General features: G+C 36.3%; 2 protein-coding genes across 2 annotated transcripts; one reads left to right on the top strand and one right to left on the bottom strand.

Moving 5' to 3' along the window:
* Positions 1-7852: 7852 nt before the first annotated feature.
* Positions 7853-15235, top strand: LOC122001657 (26S proteasome non-ATPase regulatory subunit 4 homolog). Its single transcript, XM_042556519.1, has 11 exons — positions 7853-7996; positions 8088-8201; positions 8350-8455; positions 9581-9695; positions 9773-9982; positions 10063-10375; positions 13176-13302; positions 13644-13747; positions 13821-13889; positions 14379-14473; positions 14955-15235. The coding sequence occupies exons 1-10, from the start codon at positions 7985-7987 to the stop codon at positions 14430-14432; spliced, it is 1224 nt and encodes a 407-aa protein (XP_042412453.1). The 5' UTR covers positions 7853-7984; the 3' UTR covers positions 14433-14473; positions 14955-15235.
* Positions 15236-15973: 738 nt separating this feature from the next.
* Positions 15974-17032, bottom strand: LOC122000225. The gene is made up of 3 exons (XM_042554699.1): positions 16898-17032; positions 16346-16497; positions 15974-16274 (listed from the first exon to the last, which is right to left on the bottom strand). The coding sequence occupies exons 1-3, from the start codon at positions 16977-16979 to the stop codon at positions 16200-16202; spliced, it is 309 nt and encodes a 102-aa protein (XP_042410633.1). The 5' UTR covers positions 16980-17032; the 3' UTR covers positions 15974-16199.
* Between the last annotated feature and the right edge of the window lie 2158 nt (positions 17033-19190).

Below are 19190 nucleotides of genomic sequence, written 5' to 3' on the forward strand. Positions count from 1 at the left end.
GTCAGTCTGAGTAAGCTCCGTCAGCTAACTATCAAGTTTGATAGCTGTAAAAAGTGCTTGAATGTTACCATGGCCCAACATCTCAGGGAGATGGGTAACATGATTCGAGAGCTTAAGACTGCTGGTTATACGTTGGTCGATGAACAACAGGTTCAGGCAGTTATTCGTTCCCTTCCTGATTCTTGGGAAATGATGAAACAGAACCTGACCCATAGTGAGAGTATCATGACTTTCACTGATGTCTCACGCCATGTGGAACTTGAGGTAGAGAGGATTGAATCCGCAAGGATTTCTGGTCAAGCTTTTGTAGCTGAAGGTTCTAGTTCCAAGAATAAGAACAAATGGTTTAAGAAAGGAAAGGGAAAAGGAAAGGAGGTTAATGCTGTTGCTGCGAAAAACCAAATCAAGAAGAAAGGAAAGAAAAATGGACAAAAACCTAGGAGCAAGTTGACCTGCTTCAACTGTGGCAAGAAGGGCCATTTTGCTCGGGATTGTACTGAGCCTAAAAAGGTAGATCCATTTTTGTTTTCTTTCCATGAGCAATATGTTGCAAGTACAGTGTTGTTAGCTGATTCGTATCCTTTGTGGATTGTAGATTCAGGAGCAACGAACCACGTAGCTCGTGATCGAGCTACATATGTGGAGTACCATCGGGTACCAGCTAGCAACAAATGGATATATATAGGAAACAATGCGAGAATTGAAGTCAAAGGAATTGGCACTTGCAAGCTCAACCTACGTGGTGGAGGCACCTTGTTTCTACATGATGTCCTGTACACTCCTGAGATTCGACGGAATCTGGTTTCCGTTATTTGTCTTCTTGATTTAGGTTATAATGTAAATTTTCATAGCCGTTGTGTAGAACTTTGAATTAACTCTGTGTTAATTGGGCATGGTTTTGTAACAAATGATTTTATGATTCTTGATATAGAACTAAATAATAATGATGGTTGTTTTTCAAACATTGCTCTTACTAGTAATGCTGATGTTAATGATGAGATTTGGCATGTTAGATTGGGACATATAGGACAAGAACGAATGAATAGATTAGCTAAGGAGGGCCTTTTAAGCACTCATGCTAAGATTAACTTGTCTATATGTGAGTATTGTCTTGCGGGAAAGACGACTAGGAAATCATTTGGTAAGGCTATTAGGGCTGAATCACCATTACAATTAATTCATTCGGATATTTGTGGTCCGATGAATATGAAGGCTAGAAATGGAAGTTCTTATTTCATTACATTTATCGATGACTTCACACGTTTTGGTCATGTGTATTTGATTTCTCACAAATCTGAAGCATTGAATTGCTTTATTTGTTACTTGAACGAAGTTGAGAATAAATTAGAACGTAAGGTTAAAACCTTGCGCACTGACCATGGAGGAGAATATTTATCTGATCAGTTCAAGACAATGTGTAATGAGAAAGGGATTATTAGACAGCTAACTATCCCTGGAACTTCACAGCAAAATGAGGTTGCTGAAAGAAGAAATAGGACTCTTCTTGAAATGGTTAGGTCTATGATAGCGTAGGCTAATTTGCCAATCTCCTTTTGGGGAGATGCATTATTAGTTGCGACCTATATACTTAACAAAGTGCCTTCAGGGTCAGTTCAATCTACCCCACATGAACGTTGGACAGACAGAAAACCGGATTTGAGTAATCTGAGACCTTGGGGATCAGCTGCTATGTTCATGATAAGACTCTCGAATATGGAAAATTAGGACCTGTTGGATCGAGAAGCGCTAGAGGGGGGGGGTGAATAGCGCTCGCGGCTATTTTGTTTCGTTTATCGGAATCGTAAAGGCGTAAGAGTTAAAGCAGCGGAATAAACAGAGAACAATCACATAGAAAGACGCAGGGGATTTTACTTCGTTCGGAGCCTAGATCGACTCCTACTCGAAGGCCCGCGATCCTTGATCGCTTTGTGTGGGCAACAACTATAAGCTCGATAAAAATGATTACAAGATGAAGTACAATAGCTAACAATAAACAATTGAATTATACCGACGACAGTGAGAAAAACTGAAGTTTCGGAGCTCCGGGTTGTCGGGTGGTTGTCACAGTAGTTCGGGATCGTGTCGTTAACAGCTAGTCGCAGAGAGATTACTTGGAATTTCTTGTTATGAGCTGCTGGTCGAGATTCCTTATAAAGGGTGTTCAAGGCGCCTTCTACTGTTCACCAAGGCGCCTTGAATGAGCCGAGTCAGTCGCAAAGATAAGGGCTGAACTGGTCGAACCTTATCAGGTTCAAGGTGCCTTCAGCCTCTCCAAGGCGCCTTCATCAAGCTGTCCAAGGCGCCTTGGCTTCCTTCAAGGCGCCTCCAAGCTTGCTTCGCAGCCAGCACAGGTTTTGCACCCGAGGCGCCTCCAAGCTCCATGGAGGCGCCTCGGTACTGTTCATCCGAGGCTAATTTTGCACTTTGGTCCCTACAAGATATGTTAAACACAAAAATACCCTGCAGCACAAAGTTAGCTCATAACACATAAGTGATAATATAAAAGTGAAAGTTTGACAATTTCCGAACTGTCCGAGTCTGACTTCGGGTTTCCAACCGGAAACCCTAGGTCGACCCGACGCCTACTATTCCCTCTGCGGGGAACGCGTCCTCACCTACTCCACTCAGGAGATTTACCTGATGCCAGTCCAGTTCTCCACACCGATTGGACTTTCCGCCTAGGGTTACCACCTCCTAGGACCTAGGGTTACCGCCCCCTAGGGTTTTTCTCCACCTAGGGTTATCACCCCCTAGGACCTAAGGTTGCCGCCCCTTAGGGTTTTCCTCCACCTAGGGTTACCTCCCCCTAGGACCTAAGGTTGCCGCCCCTTAGGGTTTTCCTCCACCTAGGGTTACCTCCCCCAGGACCTAAGGTTACCACCCCCTAAGGTTTTCCTCTGCCTAGCCGCAGCTAGGACTTTTACCTAAGTATCACTTAGGACTTTCCTGCAAGCTCCATGAACCTTGTTAGATAACACCACAGCTTAACTTTGAGCTTTTTGCCATAATCAAAACTCAGGTTCGATCATCTGGTGCTCACTGCACCAACAGGACCTAGAGGTAAAAAGTGTATCTTTATAAGGTACTCTGAGACTTCTAAGGGTTATGTTTTTATTGGTGAGTGACAAGATGGAACCATCTTTGAAATTGAGTCAAGAGATGCTACTTTTCTAGAGACTGAGTTCCCAACACAAGGTGAAATTGATAAGACAATTCCTCTATATGAGATAGAGGAGGAGGATAATGTTCCTTTATCAATAGATCAGGAGATGCCTGAATCTAGTTAATCGAGTGGGAGTAATTTGTCACTGAATGAATCAGTTTCTCAACAGTCTAACCTTCAAAGAAGTAGTCGTCAGATTATTCCTCGGAGAAGGTTTGATATTGAGAATGAGGCATTGATGGTTCTCCCAATTGACGATGAGGAACCTCGAACAGTTGAGGAAGCTTTGAGCAGCTCAGTTAGAAAAGAATGGAAAGTTGCAATGGATGAAGAAATGGAGTCAATGAGAAAGAATCAAGTTTGGGATTTAGTCGATCTTCCTCTGGGCCGAAGGGCTATTGGGAATAAGTGGATTCTCAAAGTAAAGAGGAAATCAGATGGATCGATTAATCGATACAAAGCTTGATTGGTTGCAAAAGGATATACCCAAATGGAGGGTATTGACTTTGAAGAGACATTCTCCCTAGTTGTAAAGTTTGTGTCAATACGTGTCATCCTAGCTATAGTAGCACAATATGACATGAAATTACATCAGATGGATGTAAAAACGGCTTTCCTTAATGGTAATCTTGAAGAAGAAATCTATATGGTACAACCAGAAGTTATGTTGCTGAAGGCCAAGAGAAAAGAGTATGTAGACTTCGAAAGTCTATATATGGGCTAAAGCAAGCATCAAGACAATGGAACATAAGATTTAATGAAGTAATATTATCTTATGGTTTCGAAATGGTCAATGAGGATTATTGTGTTTACCTAAGAAAGGAAAAAAGGAAAGTTGGTCATTTTATCATTATATGTTGATGATATGCTAATAGCTAGAACTGACATAAAGTGTGTGATAGAAGTCAAAAGTTGGCTTTCATCACAATTTGACATAATAGATATGGGAGAAGCAGAGTACATCTTAGGAGTGAAGATCATTAGAGATCGATCAAGGAGGCTTTTGGGTTTGTCTCAAGAAGCTTATATCACTAAGATGCTGCAACACTTCACTATGTCAGATTGCAATGTTGAACAGACACCTATAGCGAAAGGTACTATCTTGAGCAAAAGTATGTATTCCAAGACTCCTGAGGAAATAGCCGAAATGAAGAAGAAATCATATGCTAGTGTCATTGGTAGTTTGATGTATACTATGTTGTGTACTCGTCCCGATATAAGCTATGTTGTTGGCTTAGTGAGTCGTTTCCAGTCAAATCCAGGATCGAGACACTGGAAAGCGGTGAAGAGGATATTTAGATATCTTAAAGGAACAGCTGATTATTGCCTCTGTTTCCAAGGATCAGATATGAGCTTAAGTGACTACTCAGATGCAGATTGGGCAAGAGACCTTGATGATAGACATGTTGGCAGATTGAGATTGGTCAACTCACATGGACAATCATCTCTATTAAGTACAAATAGTGGTAAGACCGTTGCTTATGGGACAGCTTATGTAGCTGTGAATAGAGACATTCCCATAAGTTAAGGTCGTCTTGATATTTGTGTCAAGATGAGATCATTTGTGTAATGATTGGAGTAAATGCACCTACCATTTACTGAATCTGCTTGAGGCCATATTAGAATTTATATGTTGAATTTAGGATTAGACATTAGGAGTGTCTAGATCGAAATCTGTACGATGTTAAATTTTGGAAAAAAAAACATGTGCTCTTTTAGGTAAAGAGAATAACATCGTAGTATGTGATTCATACCACATGTGCTATGGCGATAAGAAGGGTAGTAGGAGAATGGATCCCTGCTTCTCTACTATGTGAGACCCTTGAGATTATAAGTTAATCTCGATTTTACCCTATGTGACTATTTAGCTGTCTACTTGAAATTCTGATCAGTGTCTGTTACTTTAGCATGTTTCACATTGGTTATGGATGATTCGGTCTATGGAGCATAACTAGGAAAGCAACTGATTAGAATGAATAGATTCTAGCTAAAAAGGAAGATTAAGATTGATTTACATCTGTGACATTTATTCACTGGTACCAGTTACATTTTTAGTTCAGTACATAAAATGTAATTGTGAATAATTTGTTTAATTGTAGATGTTGAACATGCTCTTGACATATAGTCAATATGAGGGATTAGGAATATTCATAATGATGTAAATAATTTAATCTGGGGTAAAGACAAGCCATTTATGTCTTTGATTCGTTCTATGGACATTTATGTCTCTGATTTGTTCTATGGAGCAGCTAAGTAAGGTGTAACAATCTTCTTAGCAATTGAATGCTCACTGTACTTGCTGTCGCACGAACCATTTTCCCTAAAGTATGGAATGGATGTTCTGATCTGGTCTTCGTGACTTGATCCCCATAAAATCTATGTGACTTATTTGATCTTTGTAACTAATTTGCTCTGGTCTTCATGACTTGATCCTCATAAAGTCTTCATGACTTATTTGGTCTTTGTGACTAAATTTTGCTCTGGTCTTTGTGACTTGATCCTCATAAAGTCTACGTGACTTATTTAGTCTTTGTGACTAATTTCGCTTTGGTCTTCGTGACATGATCACCTTGTAGTCTATGTGACTAACATTGTCTATGTGACCATATGGATTGACTTGGACGAGTGGGAGATGTGAGGTGTTACTGGAGACGAAGGGTTCCCCTTCATTACTCTCCTTTTGCTGTAAACGCCAAGGAGACGAAGAGGCATCTTTTCCCCTTCATCTTCCTTAGCCTTCTTATAAGAGGCGTCCAAGACAATCAGAAAAGGAAGAACGGTGAAGCTGAGTTGATCAACGAGAGAGCACTGCCAAGTTGTGAGGAGATTTGCTCGAGCAAAGGAGAACGCCCAGAGGTCGGGATTTGGCTTGTGAAAGAGTTCGAGGAGGTTCCGTGAGGTGATCTTCTCGGTGACAACAGCAACGACGTCTCCGACGGTTCTTCGACGATTTCTTCGGGAGATCAATGTAAGTGGTTATCGTATTATTTCGCTTTAATTTTCATGCTCTCAAAATTACCAACAATGTGAAGATTTGATATTGTTTTGAATTTTGCCTTTGTTCATGATATTGTTGATTATTTGATATCGTAAATAAAATAAAAAAAGTGAACAAAGGTGTAGGAATGAATGAGAAGGGATTGAAAAAGATGAAGTCTTCAATTTTTTTTTACTGGAAAAGAAAGCAAAAAAGAAAAGGAAAATGGAAAGGGAGATTTTTTTTGGCTGGAAAAGAAAAAAAAATTAAGAGGGGTTAGGACAGTGGGGTTATGTGAGAGATGCGACAGTGGGATTTTGTGACAGTGGGACTCCAACGGTAAGGTGGGAGAGGGAAAGAAGGGAAGATGATGTTATTAGAAAAGAGAAAAAGAGAAAGAGAGATGACTTAGTTGGTAAAAAGATAAAGCTTGCAGAGGAGGTTAAGAGAGAGAGAGAAAACAGGTGGCAACAAATTTTAATAATGAAGTAAACTGTAGCAGTAGAAGTTTGAATTGTTTCAAGAAATTCAGAATTCAACGATTCGTGTGTGCGAGATCTACATAACTTGAAGAAACGAATAGAAAATGCCTCGAGGAGCATCTCCGAGAGTGCCATGATGGAAGAAGAGCTTTGGCATTTATGCCATGTTAGAAGAAGAAATAGGAAAGGGTAAGAAAAAATAGGAAACAATAACAAATCTTATTGTTCATTGATATGTGACTAATTAATAAAAAGTATTAAAAAAAATATTAATAATATATAAAAAGTATTTGGCTAATTAATTAATTAATAATAGAATTATTCTAAAAATTATTTTAATAATTATAATAAATTTTTTTAATAATTATTAAAATTTAATATTAATTTGATTTAATCACTTTCATCCGGTTAACCCTAATATATTGAATCATTCCTTTTACAAATAACTAACTTAATTGTAAGAAACAAAAGAAGCCAAGACTGACTGCTCCAATACATCTAGGTATCTAAATAATCAAGGTGAGAAGGCACTACCAAATTAAAAATTTTAAAAAACTTATTGCATGATTCCCGACATAAAATCCCCCTAGTTGATATGAATTATCTATTCGTGAACCTCCGTATTTGGAAAATATCAAAACTTACCGTAACATATCATCACAAGTTAAGTACTTTAGTGAAAATGTATCAATCCCCCTCCTCTTGACTATACAATAAATCAATAATCAACACAAAAATACTAGAAGTTTATATATAGGGGCTTTAAAAATAATCTGATGAAGGTTTCTCAATCATCATGAATTCTAAACCGAAATTCTAACACCCTAATGACATCAAATTCTATAGTAGTTATTAAAATGTACTCTCCTTATAAAGTAAAAGCGGGGAGATCTTGAATTTCCCAATCCTACAAATACAAGACGCACATCCTGTATATAAAACAATTAATAATAAAATAGATTAACAGATTCTACCCGTATAAACTCACATCTAATAACACAAACTCGCAATTAATATAATCTCAATTAGGTTACTTAATGAATTTGTCTCTAATAAACCAACCTCAAACTCTTGTTACAACGTACAAGGTGGCAACCCTCTATTCAACGCGTAAAGCATGACTCTGATAAATTGTTTCGAATAGAATTATAGAGGTCAATAATATTACATTTATTTATTTTATTATTAAATGAGTATAAACTTATTGGATTATGAATCAAATTTTGAGGGCGGCCCGATCCGGCCCACCTCTGGCTTACTCCCCAAGCAAACGGGTAGCGATAGAACAACTCTCGACCCTTCTGTTCGTCGCCGTCTCTCCCAAACTTTTCCGATCGCGGTCGCCCTCCTCGTCGCATCGCCATGGTTCTCGAGGCCTGTCACTTCTCTTCGTTTTTTTCCTCTGTTCGCTAGATCCCTCAGGATCGCTTCGATTTGTATGCTGACGTTGAGTTTGGTTCTATAGGCCACCATGATCTGCATCGACAACTCCGAGTGGATGCGCAATGGGGACTACACGCCTAGCCGACTTCAAGCGCAAGCCGACGCCATCAATCTCATATGCGGTGCTAAGACTCAGGTGCTCGCTTCTCTTTCCCCGATGTAACATCGCTCTTTTATTCGAATATGTCATTTGCCTCTTTCTCCAAATTAGGGCTAAGTGTGATTTATTTCTGTTTATGATTGTTTGGGTGACAATCTATAGCTTGTAATGATTGTTTTGACAGTCGAACCCAGAGAACACGGTAGGGCTGCTGACTATGGCGGGGAAAGGGGTCAGGGTCTTGGTGACACCAACTAGTGATCTTGGAAAAATACTGGCTTGCATGCACGGTAAGGATTTTATTTGCTAAGTTAATTTGCTCTCGACTTCTGATTATCTTTTTTTTTTTTTTTTGCAACTTTTGTGCAAACCCTACTTATTTATTTTGCTTGTTCAGTTTTTCCTCGTGATTTATGCCATTATCTAGTTTATTATTTGCTATTCCCAACTTAATTTTGAGTGCCAATAAACCAATTTTCTCTTCTGAATGATAATCCTTCTCTACGGAAAAGATCATTTTCCCCTTGGCCTTTCTATTGTTCCTATCAGAGAGCTTGCTGGGTGATCGACTTTTAGTCATATCTATGACTACACTGTAAATTCTGAAGAATGAATGCTTATTATTGCTTGTGAACTTTGCAATTTAAGGGCTTCTACGGGAAGTTGAACACACAATGATTCAAATGCCAGTATCTTTTCACTATTGCATCTGTATACAGATTTCCATTTACTACATTTAAATAGCATGTTGAAATCAAGGATTAAAGTTTAAAGTTACAAGCACTATCTATATTTTATATTTGTCTCAATGTTTTTCTTCCATAAAAAAAAAGTTACTCATTGGCCAATCATGGCTAGATAAGCTGTCGATTAAAAACCAAGTTCTTCAGTGGATCTCCTAGTCATTTCAATCAGAATTGGAAGTCATGACATTTTTCTTCTTTTTCTGGATCTATGTCAAAATTAAATATTTTTTATTAAAATTAAAGGCACCATTTGTTTATCAATACTCAGTTTATTTCCATCTAAAAACTTACATTGAACTCAGTAATGGTTAATTGTGATCCCTGTTCTATTGACAATATTTGATGTTAATGTGAAGCTTGGAATCCTTGACATGTGCTTAGGTTGTGTGTATTAATGTTCTCTTGATATTTTGTGTACTAATGCACAATAGGTACTATATTATGCACTATATATGTACCTATAGAAAGTCATTCACATTTAAAACAATAAATCCATTCTCTTTTAAAGGAAATGACAACTATTAAATCAACCCAAATAATACAAACACAAATCATCAAGGATTAAAAATAGAATGGATTTATTATTCAAATGAACCTTCACTTCGTTCAAATGTCAAGGAAGCAACAAAGAATCCAGGTGAGATGAACCTTCACATTGTTCAAATGTAGGTTTGGATATTGGTGGTGAGATGAACTTGACTGCGGGAATCCAGGTGGCTCAGTTGGCTCTTAAGCACCGCCAAAATAAGAAGCAGCAACAGAGAATCATAGTTTTTGCTGGAAGGTAAGAACAAAATAACTTTGTTTACTCTCGTTGTTGTATTAAATATACGAATTCTTGATTCATGCTGGATGATTCAGTCCAATTAATTATGACAAAAAAACACTGGAGGCAATTGGGAGAAAGCTGAAAAAGAGCAGTGTTGCTCTAGATGTGGTTGATTTTGGAGAATCAGAGGATGGAAAACCTGAAAAGCTGACAGCCCTAGTTGCTGCTGTAAACAATAATGACAACAGTCACATAGTTCCCGTTCCACCTGGTTCAAATGCTCTTTCTGATGTACTTATCAGGTATTGATGGTTCTTGAAAATTCATTACAGTCCATTTGGATCCATGATTTAACTATAATTCTCTAATCATCTATATGCAGCACACCTATCTTTACTGGAGATGGGGAAGGAGGGAGTGGTTTTGCAGCTGCAGCTGCTGCAGCCGCAGCTGGTGGCATGTCTGGATTTGATTTTGGCGTAGATCCTAATATAGACCCTGAGTTGGCACTAGCATTGAGGATCTCCATGGAGGAGGAACGAGCAAGACAAGAAGCAGCTGCCAAAAAGGCTGCTGAGGATGCTGCTAAAGGGGAAAAAGGTACAGAGCAGGCTTCAAGTTCCAATGATGCAACTATGACTGAAGCAGACAACACTTCAGCCATTGCTACTGATGATAAAAGGCACAATTTAACGGTCTGTTCCATTCTACAACTTAAGTTTGTTTGTATTTTTCAATTGATCTTTTAAAAAAGGGCAGGCCGGTGCACGAAGCTCCCGCTATGTGGGGTTCCAGGGAAGGATCCATTGTACGTAGCCTTATCCTACTTTTTGCAAGAGACTGTTTCCAGGATTCGAATCCGTGACCTTTTTGATCACAAAGCAACAACTTTACCGTTGCGCTAAGGCTCCCCTTCTATTTTTCAATTGATCTTGTGCAAGATAAATTAAAAAACTAGTTTATATTTCTAGAGAATCTTATGTTTTAACAATCATGAAATATCTCAGGGAAGTTTGTAGGAATGACATATCCTTTCACTCTAAAGTAGATTTCTATGATGATTATGAACTGAGCAAATATAACTAAAATAATAGATGGTAAAAAGTTAAGGCTAATGAGAAGTTACCTTGTTATTCGCTGGAGTCTTGAGTTTTCTCGTTAGGCTTTTATTATTTCTTTCATGAAAGGTTTTATTTGCTCCTTAATATGTTAGTTTTATTTGTATTTGATTTTTCTTGTTGGTCTTTTTAACTTTATTTCTCTTGCATGAAAGGTTCTATTTGCTTCTTAATGTGTTAATTTTATATGTATTAAGATTAAACAATAAGTTATGGTGCTACTATAAATTGAGTAGATGTTTTACCTTTGTTAGAGAATCCTTTGTTAATATTCTCACTTATTACTTGCTGTTCTTTGTATATCTTAATATCTTGAAGGAATGTGGAAATATAAAAAGAAGTCTAGAGAAATTTTAGGCATTTTTGTTCAGGGGCCTGTGCTTTGGCATGGATCCCTGAGCGGATATGCAAAACAAAAACAAAAAAAAAAAATGTTGGCTCCCATTTGATATGATGTTATGTAATAGTTTTTATTGTTATCTATCTTAGACTTGGGTCTGAGTATGTAGCATGGGTGTGGATTTAAGTGGCTGACATGGTTGTTTATAAAAATGTTCACACATGACCAATGGGGATGTTGTGTATCAGCTTGGAATGTCCATAGCTGATTGCTGATATCTGGCACTTGGGTCTGGTATGAAGGGGTAGATGAAGAATCAAAAGTAGCAGAGATTGTTGTTATCAGATTTTTCTTTCTGAAGAATTAACTTGAACTAGGGATGGGAGCAGCATGAGTATCCGTGTTTTTTTATCCAAATCTAATCAAGTTTGCTGCTGCCTACTATTTGAACCTTGCACCACCCTAGCTGAATATGAGATAATAAGTATCCAAACTGCCTTATACAGTTCAAATCTGCCCTAAGTCTGATTTTATCTATCTTTGGTTATTGTTAAAGTTGATTAGTTAACCATTATTTCTGAAAGTTTCATCTGTCTGGAAAGGGACTCTTTATTATATTTATATTGTTAACTCTTATCCTTCATGTCTGATTGAATACTTGATTTGCTCAAATTGAATGCATAAGTTGATTAGATTTTTTTCTTGACATAGGTGGGATTTAAAGTCCTGATCTAATGCTCTAGTACTATGTTAAAGTTGATTGGCACATGACTATTCCCAAAAACTTCTAGGAGAAATGTACCTATTTATATTATTAACAATTGCAAATCTTAACCAGACCAAAACCTAATCATTAGGTATCTGAATTTGGCTTAAACCGATTGGGTTGGTATAAGTACTTTATAGAATACTGGTGTACTACCCCCTTGCCATCCCACTGTAGTGTCAGTGACAACTATAATTTTTATTCTGTAGTCCATCAGCATGAATCCACTGGAGCAAGTAATTTTTACTCAGTGTCAAATGTGGCACGTTTAAATACACACAAAAAAGGAGTCTTTGAATAGTGCCGTCAAATTTGCTAGTTAGGTAACATTGTTGGCTTTTAATTTTTCAAATTGAAATCAGTTAGATTGTATTCTTTGGAAAATGGATCCATAGTGTTCTCTCCATTTTTGAACTGTAAATATATTTCATTTGAATTATTTATTTTGTAGCATAGTTATTCAAGGCATGAGGCGCCCAAAAACACATAGGTGCTATGGATATAAATTTTTACAATTCAAACATATATAAGAAATTTCTCCCAAAATATTTCACTAACAAAAGTGTAGGCCATAAAATATTAAACAATAATAAATATAAAATTCACTAGAAAATAATATGTTATACACATAATTCAAATTAAAAAAACTTCAAATATCCAAATCATCAAAATCTTCATCTTCCTCACTCATATCATTATTTCATCACCCGATCTTTCAGATTTGTATAGCTTCACACAAAACAAAAAATTATTTGAATTTGAATTTTATAATAAATTTATTTAATATTTCCTTAAATATTTATACTTACATGTTAAAAAAAACTCCAATTTCATTTACAACCAAAGAGAAATAAGTGTTGCATGCGTGCTATGTAATTAATTAAAATTAAAGGTATGGACTAGGTTTTAAAAAGTTTTTTATGGGTGTGATTTGCATCCTTACGTCTCGCTTCAATGAGGCGAGAAAAATCGCACCTCAAGCATGCTTATTGCGTTTCACAAGGCGCGCACTTAAGGTGACTAGGCGCAAGAGGCTTGCTTGTTTGTGTCTTGTGCCTATGTGTAGTGAGACAAGCGCCTGTAATAACTATGGCTTGTAGTTTGATGGAAACTTAAGTTTACCATGAACTAGTTTAGTCTTCAGACAGAACAGTTGTTTTGCTGGTGTTTTCTTTGAACCTTTGATTTCTGGTGCCTCTTTTGAGTCTCTTTACCTGAACTTGCATAGAAGAGAAACTAATTTTGTGTCCATGCAATTTCAATACAATCAGGAAGATGAGGCTGCATTACTGGAGCAGGCTCTGGCAATGTCCATGGATGGTGGTAAGGCCAAGAGTGTGGATATTGCTGATGCTGACATGCCAGAGGCTACTGCCGAAGATCCTGAACTGGCTTATGGTTAGTTTGTTATATTTGCAAGAACATCCTGCGTGAATTTATAATACCGTGGAGAGTTAAAAAGCCCACTACATCTATGTTCTAGTTTCTACAACCAGTTGTTTCGGCCACAAGCTGTAGGAAAACCTATGATATGCAGTGGTCAGGTTCTTGCAATGATTGCTTTAGGGATCAGTGGATCTTTTATCTTTTGGAGTTCTTTGCAAGTGGCTGAAATTCTGCCAGAATCTGTCTGATCATATCCATTATCATTGATCTTGGCACTAAATCATCTGCAATTGTGAGCATATTAGTTTGACTTTTTATTTTCCTTGCCTCAATTATGTACACTTCCCATGCAGCTCTCCAAATGTCTGTTCAGGAAGGTGTAAAAGCCTCAGCATCTGAGTCTGAGATGAGCAAAGTACTCGAGGACCCATCATTTGTCTCATCTATCATAAATTCGGTAATGTGTATGTTCTGTTAATGCTTCTATTCCTGTAACTATTACTAGACTATAACTTTGCTTATTCCCACAGCTTCCTGGAGTTGACCCTAATGATCCTTCACTCAAAGATTTATTGGCATCTTTACAAGGCCAATCAGAGGCAAGTTTTTTAAGTCTAGACTTCTGCAAACGTTTATATAAACATTTAAAAAAGAAATAATTTTTTTTGGATGTGATGTTAATGGTAATTATTAAAAGTGTGGATTTAAATATAGAGCAAGTGATATACATTCTACAAAGTGAGGAAGAAATATTTAGGTAAATTTTTCTTCATATATTCCATGAAAATTAAAGTTTTGATGGAAATTTGACTCGCATAGGCATGAAGTCTGATATCAACCAGTTTTTTATTATTCAATTAACATTCTCATTTTATATGAATTAATCATTTATTTATTTACTTGGGGACCCTGAATAGGTCCCTGGAACTCTATCGCATAACTATGAGTTTAATATGGACAAGCCTCTTGGCCTTCCTCATTCTTTATAATTTGATAGGTCCAAATAAACTTGTCTATATGAACTTGGTGTTATTTTTTGTGAAGCTCAGATTCACATGATAAAGAAACCAATTTCCTTTCTCTTTCAGACCCAACAAAAGCAAATGGAGGAGGATGAGCCGAAAAAAGATAGTGAGGAATGAACTTCTTCAAGGACTCCCTATCCCTGCCTACATCTTTCTTGGTACGATTCTTAAACATAGCAATAGCTTTAGAAGGCTCCTCTAGTTTCTATTAATCTACTAAATGCTCATTACATAATCATACTATTCTTTCGACTCAATTTTGATTTGAGATGTTTTGATAACACTTGGTTTACTTGGGTTGATGACTCGAAGGGGAAAGGAGAGGCTCTGAAAATCAATACAAATGATCATGATCCTTATCTAATTTCATAGTCAGTTTCCTCTGTCTCCCTATCGCCTTTTCATCGTTCCATCCACCCATGTAAACCAAGCATGAAAGTAGACTTTTATTTCTACATCTTTCAAGATGTTCTTTCATAGTCTGGCTATACATTGCTAGCAGAAATCTTGTGTGTAGTTACCACCTGTCCTAGAACCAACTTTTTACTCTTCCTCACCAGCATCGAGTTTTCCCTAAAAATTTCTTGCTTAGTTTTGTGCTATGGCCTTGTATTAACAATTCGTTTGTTTGTGTTGCAGGACATCTCTTCCATGGCCACTATCGACTGCTTTTGAATGAAGATTTCCTGCAATTGTTTTGGAGCTCAAGTTTGTACCATCTCATGTGTGGCTTATTCACTACCTTATCATTTTTCTTTCCAAGGATTAATTTATCCAGTGTACTCGAATTACATGGACAACTTTGCAGGCAGCTTATCTCTGGTACATGACAGTGTTTAAGTGCATCAATTCAAGTTTGTTTTTAAGAAAAGAATCTTGTCTAGTATAATTAAACTAGTCATGTGATATGCTTTCTAGTTTGTGTTGGTTTCCTTTAATTTCAGAGAATTTTCAAACTCTATTCTTTCTATTTTCGCAGGCTGATTTGAAGCATGTGATGGAAGTTTCACTCAAAATAAATTTGTTTTTTTTTCAAAAAGTAAAGTGTTCATTTTAGAATCGAAACATTCATGCAAGGCTAGTAGAATTGAATTGTTCACAAGATGAAAGATATCTCAAGTTTTGATTCAAAATCAACTTATTTTAGTTTTTTTTTTCTATCTAGAGTTTTCACTTTGGAGTGTTACGCCCTAGAGCTAGGGTGAGTCGATTAGGGATGGATTAAAAATTTAAAGAGCTTTGCATGATTTAAGCTATGAATGACATATATGCACAGTTAAATGAGTTCAGGTTTAGGTCATAAGCTCATCGAAATTCTAAATGATGTGTTAAATTCGAGGGGGAAACTTACAAGCATTAAGCCTTACGAATGTTGCACCAACAAATAAAATTAAGAAAATGCAAGACTAATGAATTTCATTTAGAAGCATAATCTTGATCACAATACTTAGCATAATAAAATTCATCATCAAAAGTTTTCACAATGAAACTATTAAAAGTGCCATGAAAATACTAAGTCTTGGATAAATTACTTATTCTATAACATCAAATAAACATAAAAACATAAATGAAATCATATATTCTACATATTTTATTTTATTTTTATGTTTCAATGGCAAAACTAAACATCAAATACAACTAGACATTGTTCTTACGTAAGGAGCATCAGCAAACAACTCCCTTGGATGTCTAAGAGAGAATCCTAAGAACATCTTACTTATGAAACTTATATATGCTCATAAAATATGTCCATGCTCTCCATACTCTCCAACTTCATTTCTAGTGCCTGTTTAATCCTTTTACATTCAACAATTTTTTCTTCCAAAACTTTCAACCTGCTCAAAAGAGTTGCACTCTCTTCAACCATCATATTTATCTCCTCACCTAGGTCATCATATTTATCGTGACACCTTCCTGCACTGGGTCATGCCATGTCAAATAACCACAATCACCGGCCATCTACAAAAGGAACAAACAAATAATTCCTAGGAAAAGTATATTGCAAGATCTAAGATAAATGCAAGTCGTACTTTCCAATTTTTGCATCGCCAAAACCTTCTACCAGGGGTATTTTCTGTCCATGATGTGAACAAGTTGGCTGACAGTTGATCCATGCATAAGGGGCGATCAGCTTGAGAAATTGAGGTTACGAATGCTTCTTCCACTTCTTCATTTTCCATATCTGAAAGGAGCAGTAGGCAAACATTCAGAATGTAAAAAAGAAACATTCTCCATTATTGTGAGTAACTATCTGCAACTTCTACTTGAAATGTAACATACATCAGGTGCTTCGCCATAGATTGAAAAGCTTGGAAGGGAAAGGTAGCAAACTTTTATGTCCTATTTTGCGAAGGCTCTCATTTGATGGTCATCTAAGATTATCATCTCTCGAGGAAATCATTTTCTCATATATCACATGGCAATTATTTTTATGGTTATCCTAGATGTTTAGTAAAAATTATCGAACCAAAAATGGTAATATGACATTTCCATCTTATTTGCTAAGAAATCTTTTCATGAACTATCAGGAACTAAAAGCATAATGGCATATTCAACTGTAAAGTTGGATTGGTTAGTCTCACCTTCGCTGTTCATGTCCTCCATAATGTGTTTGAAGGGCCTCATTTCAATAATCTCTTCAAGTTGGATTACTAGTTCAGCCATTCGAGGTCTCCTACTGGCTGATGAGTTTGTGCAACTCAATGCTAGCTGAACAACCTTCCACACAGAGCTAGGGTCATAATATTCATTCATACTTGTATAAATAAAATCACCTTCACAGGTAACTCTTAGAGATATCCATTGAACAATGTGTTGTTGCACTTCTGGGCCACGAATTATTGGAGGTTGGCCAGTAATCATTTTCAGAAGGATTATCCCAAAGCTATAAACATCACTCACATCACTGAAGTGGCAAGTAACGGCATACCCGAAAAAAAGAAATTAAGGTCACAATTGAATTAAAACAGCAAGAAAAACTATTGTTACTTTGCCTTTTCCTAGCAAACTATTGGTGTGGCGACACTGTTGTTAAGAATGAAAATTGACAAACAAGTAGCAACTTGCAAATTAAAGAGGATAAAATAATTTCTATGGGCATCATAGCAGATTCAGTATTGGTTCTTAGTTTTACTAGGAACTAAGCATAGGGTTTTATTTGCTACATACTTATATTTAATTGGTAACTAATAGCAATTCCAAAAATTATGCTTTGTGCCATCTTTCAAGCCATGTGCTTGTTAGAGTGTATACTAAAAGCCTATCTTTTGTATAAATATTTATTTAGAAATAAAGAATCACAATGGTCAAATATCTACATTTATTTGTTAAGTGTAGTTGTTCAATTAATTTATATTGTAGATAACATAGTGTGTGGTGTCACACACAGAAGATCATGTTATCAGTTCTTTATAAATTATAAACAGTTGCTCACGACTAAGATGAAAAGGAAAAAATCATTGGAATAGTCGTAGTGTAATTAGATATTAATTTATCTTGACTAATAAATTATACTAGTACACTCTAAGTGTATTGAGTAGGACCATTTTAGGTAAGTTCTTTTTATACTGACTTGATAAAAGAACTAGACGTTAGTTATTATGGAAGTGTGTGCTCTTAATCCTAATATAATAACAAACACATATATTTAATATTTATTTTTTTAACTTATCAAAGGGTGAGATTTAGCTCGATAAATCAATAGGCTCGATAAGTTGGGAAATGATATTACTTATAGTGTGTTGTTGATTATAGAAGGAAATTGTATCCTAGTAATCTAGGTTGAGAATGTCCCCAAGAGGAGCTCATAAGGATTGTCATATAATCCTGTAGGTGGACTTAGTCCAACATAACGATAAGGTTGAGTGGTACTACTCTTGGACTAAGACATTAATTAAAGGGAGTTGTCAGTAACTCAATTAAATTAATAGACATTCGATATCTTAAACACAGGGAGACTAACAGACTCATGATAAGAAGGAACCCATAATATAATTTGAGATTGGTGCGGTAGTGCAATAATAACTCTCTAGTGGAATGAGTTATTATTGATGAACTTGAGTTGTGTGTTCAGGGCGAACACGGGATATTCAAGCTCGTCGGAAGGCCAAAATCAATTTCTCCTCTAGGTCCTTGTTGTAGCCTGATTAATGCTTCAAATCCACTCAATGAAAACCCATCTTGGTGTCTAAGAAGGGCCGGCCCAAGGCTTGGTGACCAAGCCAAGGGCCGACCATAAATTCCTTCAAGGTGGTCGGCCTTTGCTTTGTGCAAGGGGGCCGACCACATAATTCAAAGTTAAGAGGTGTTTTTGAATTTTTAAAATCTTCTCTTTGTAGATATCTACAAGTTTTAAAAGAGATATTTTAAAATTATAAAACTTTCCTTATTTGAATTAGGCCACATGGTTTGAAAGAGAGTTTTAAAAGTTTTTAAAATTTTTCTTTTTTTAACCATCCTCATGATTTTAAAAGAAAGTTTAAAATTTAAAATTTTTCTTTTTTGTAACCATGTTAAAAAGAGATTCTATAAAAGAAAGTTTTTAAATTTTAAAACTTGGTTTTAATTTTTAAAACTTTCCTTTTTTGTCATCCACATTAGAAAATTAATAGAGAGCTTGTAAAATTTTATAAGAGCTTTCCTTTTTGCTTATAAAATTTTATAAGAAATTTTTCTTCATAATAAGGGGCCGGCCATAAGAGGAAAATTAGAGGAATCAAGGGATGATTAAAAGGAAGATTTTAATTCATTGGAAAAATCTTTCCTTAATTACCATGACCAAGGATTATAAAAGAAAGGGAGGTGTTGCCTCAAGAGCTAATTAATTCTTTTCTCTCTTCTCTCTAGCTTCCTCCTTAGGGACGGCTCCTTGCCTTT

This window comes from Zingiber officinale, chromosome 7A (genome assembly GCF_018446385.1).
Source record: "Zingiber officinale cultivar Zhangliang chromosome 7A, Zo_v1.1, whole genome shotgun sequence".
Classification (NCBI taxonomy): Eukaryota; Viridiplantae; Streptophyta; class Magnoliopsida; order Zingiberales; family Zingiberaceae; genus Zingiber; species Zingiber officinale.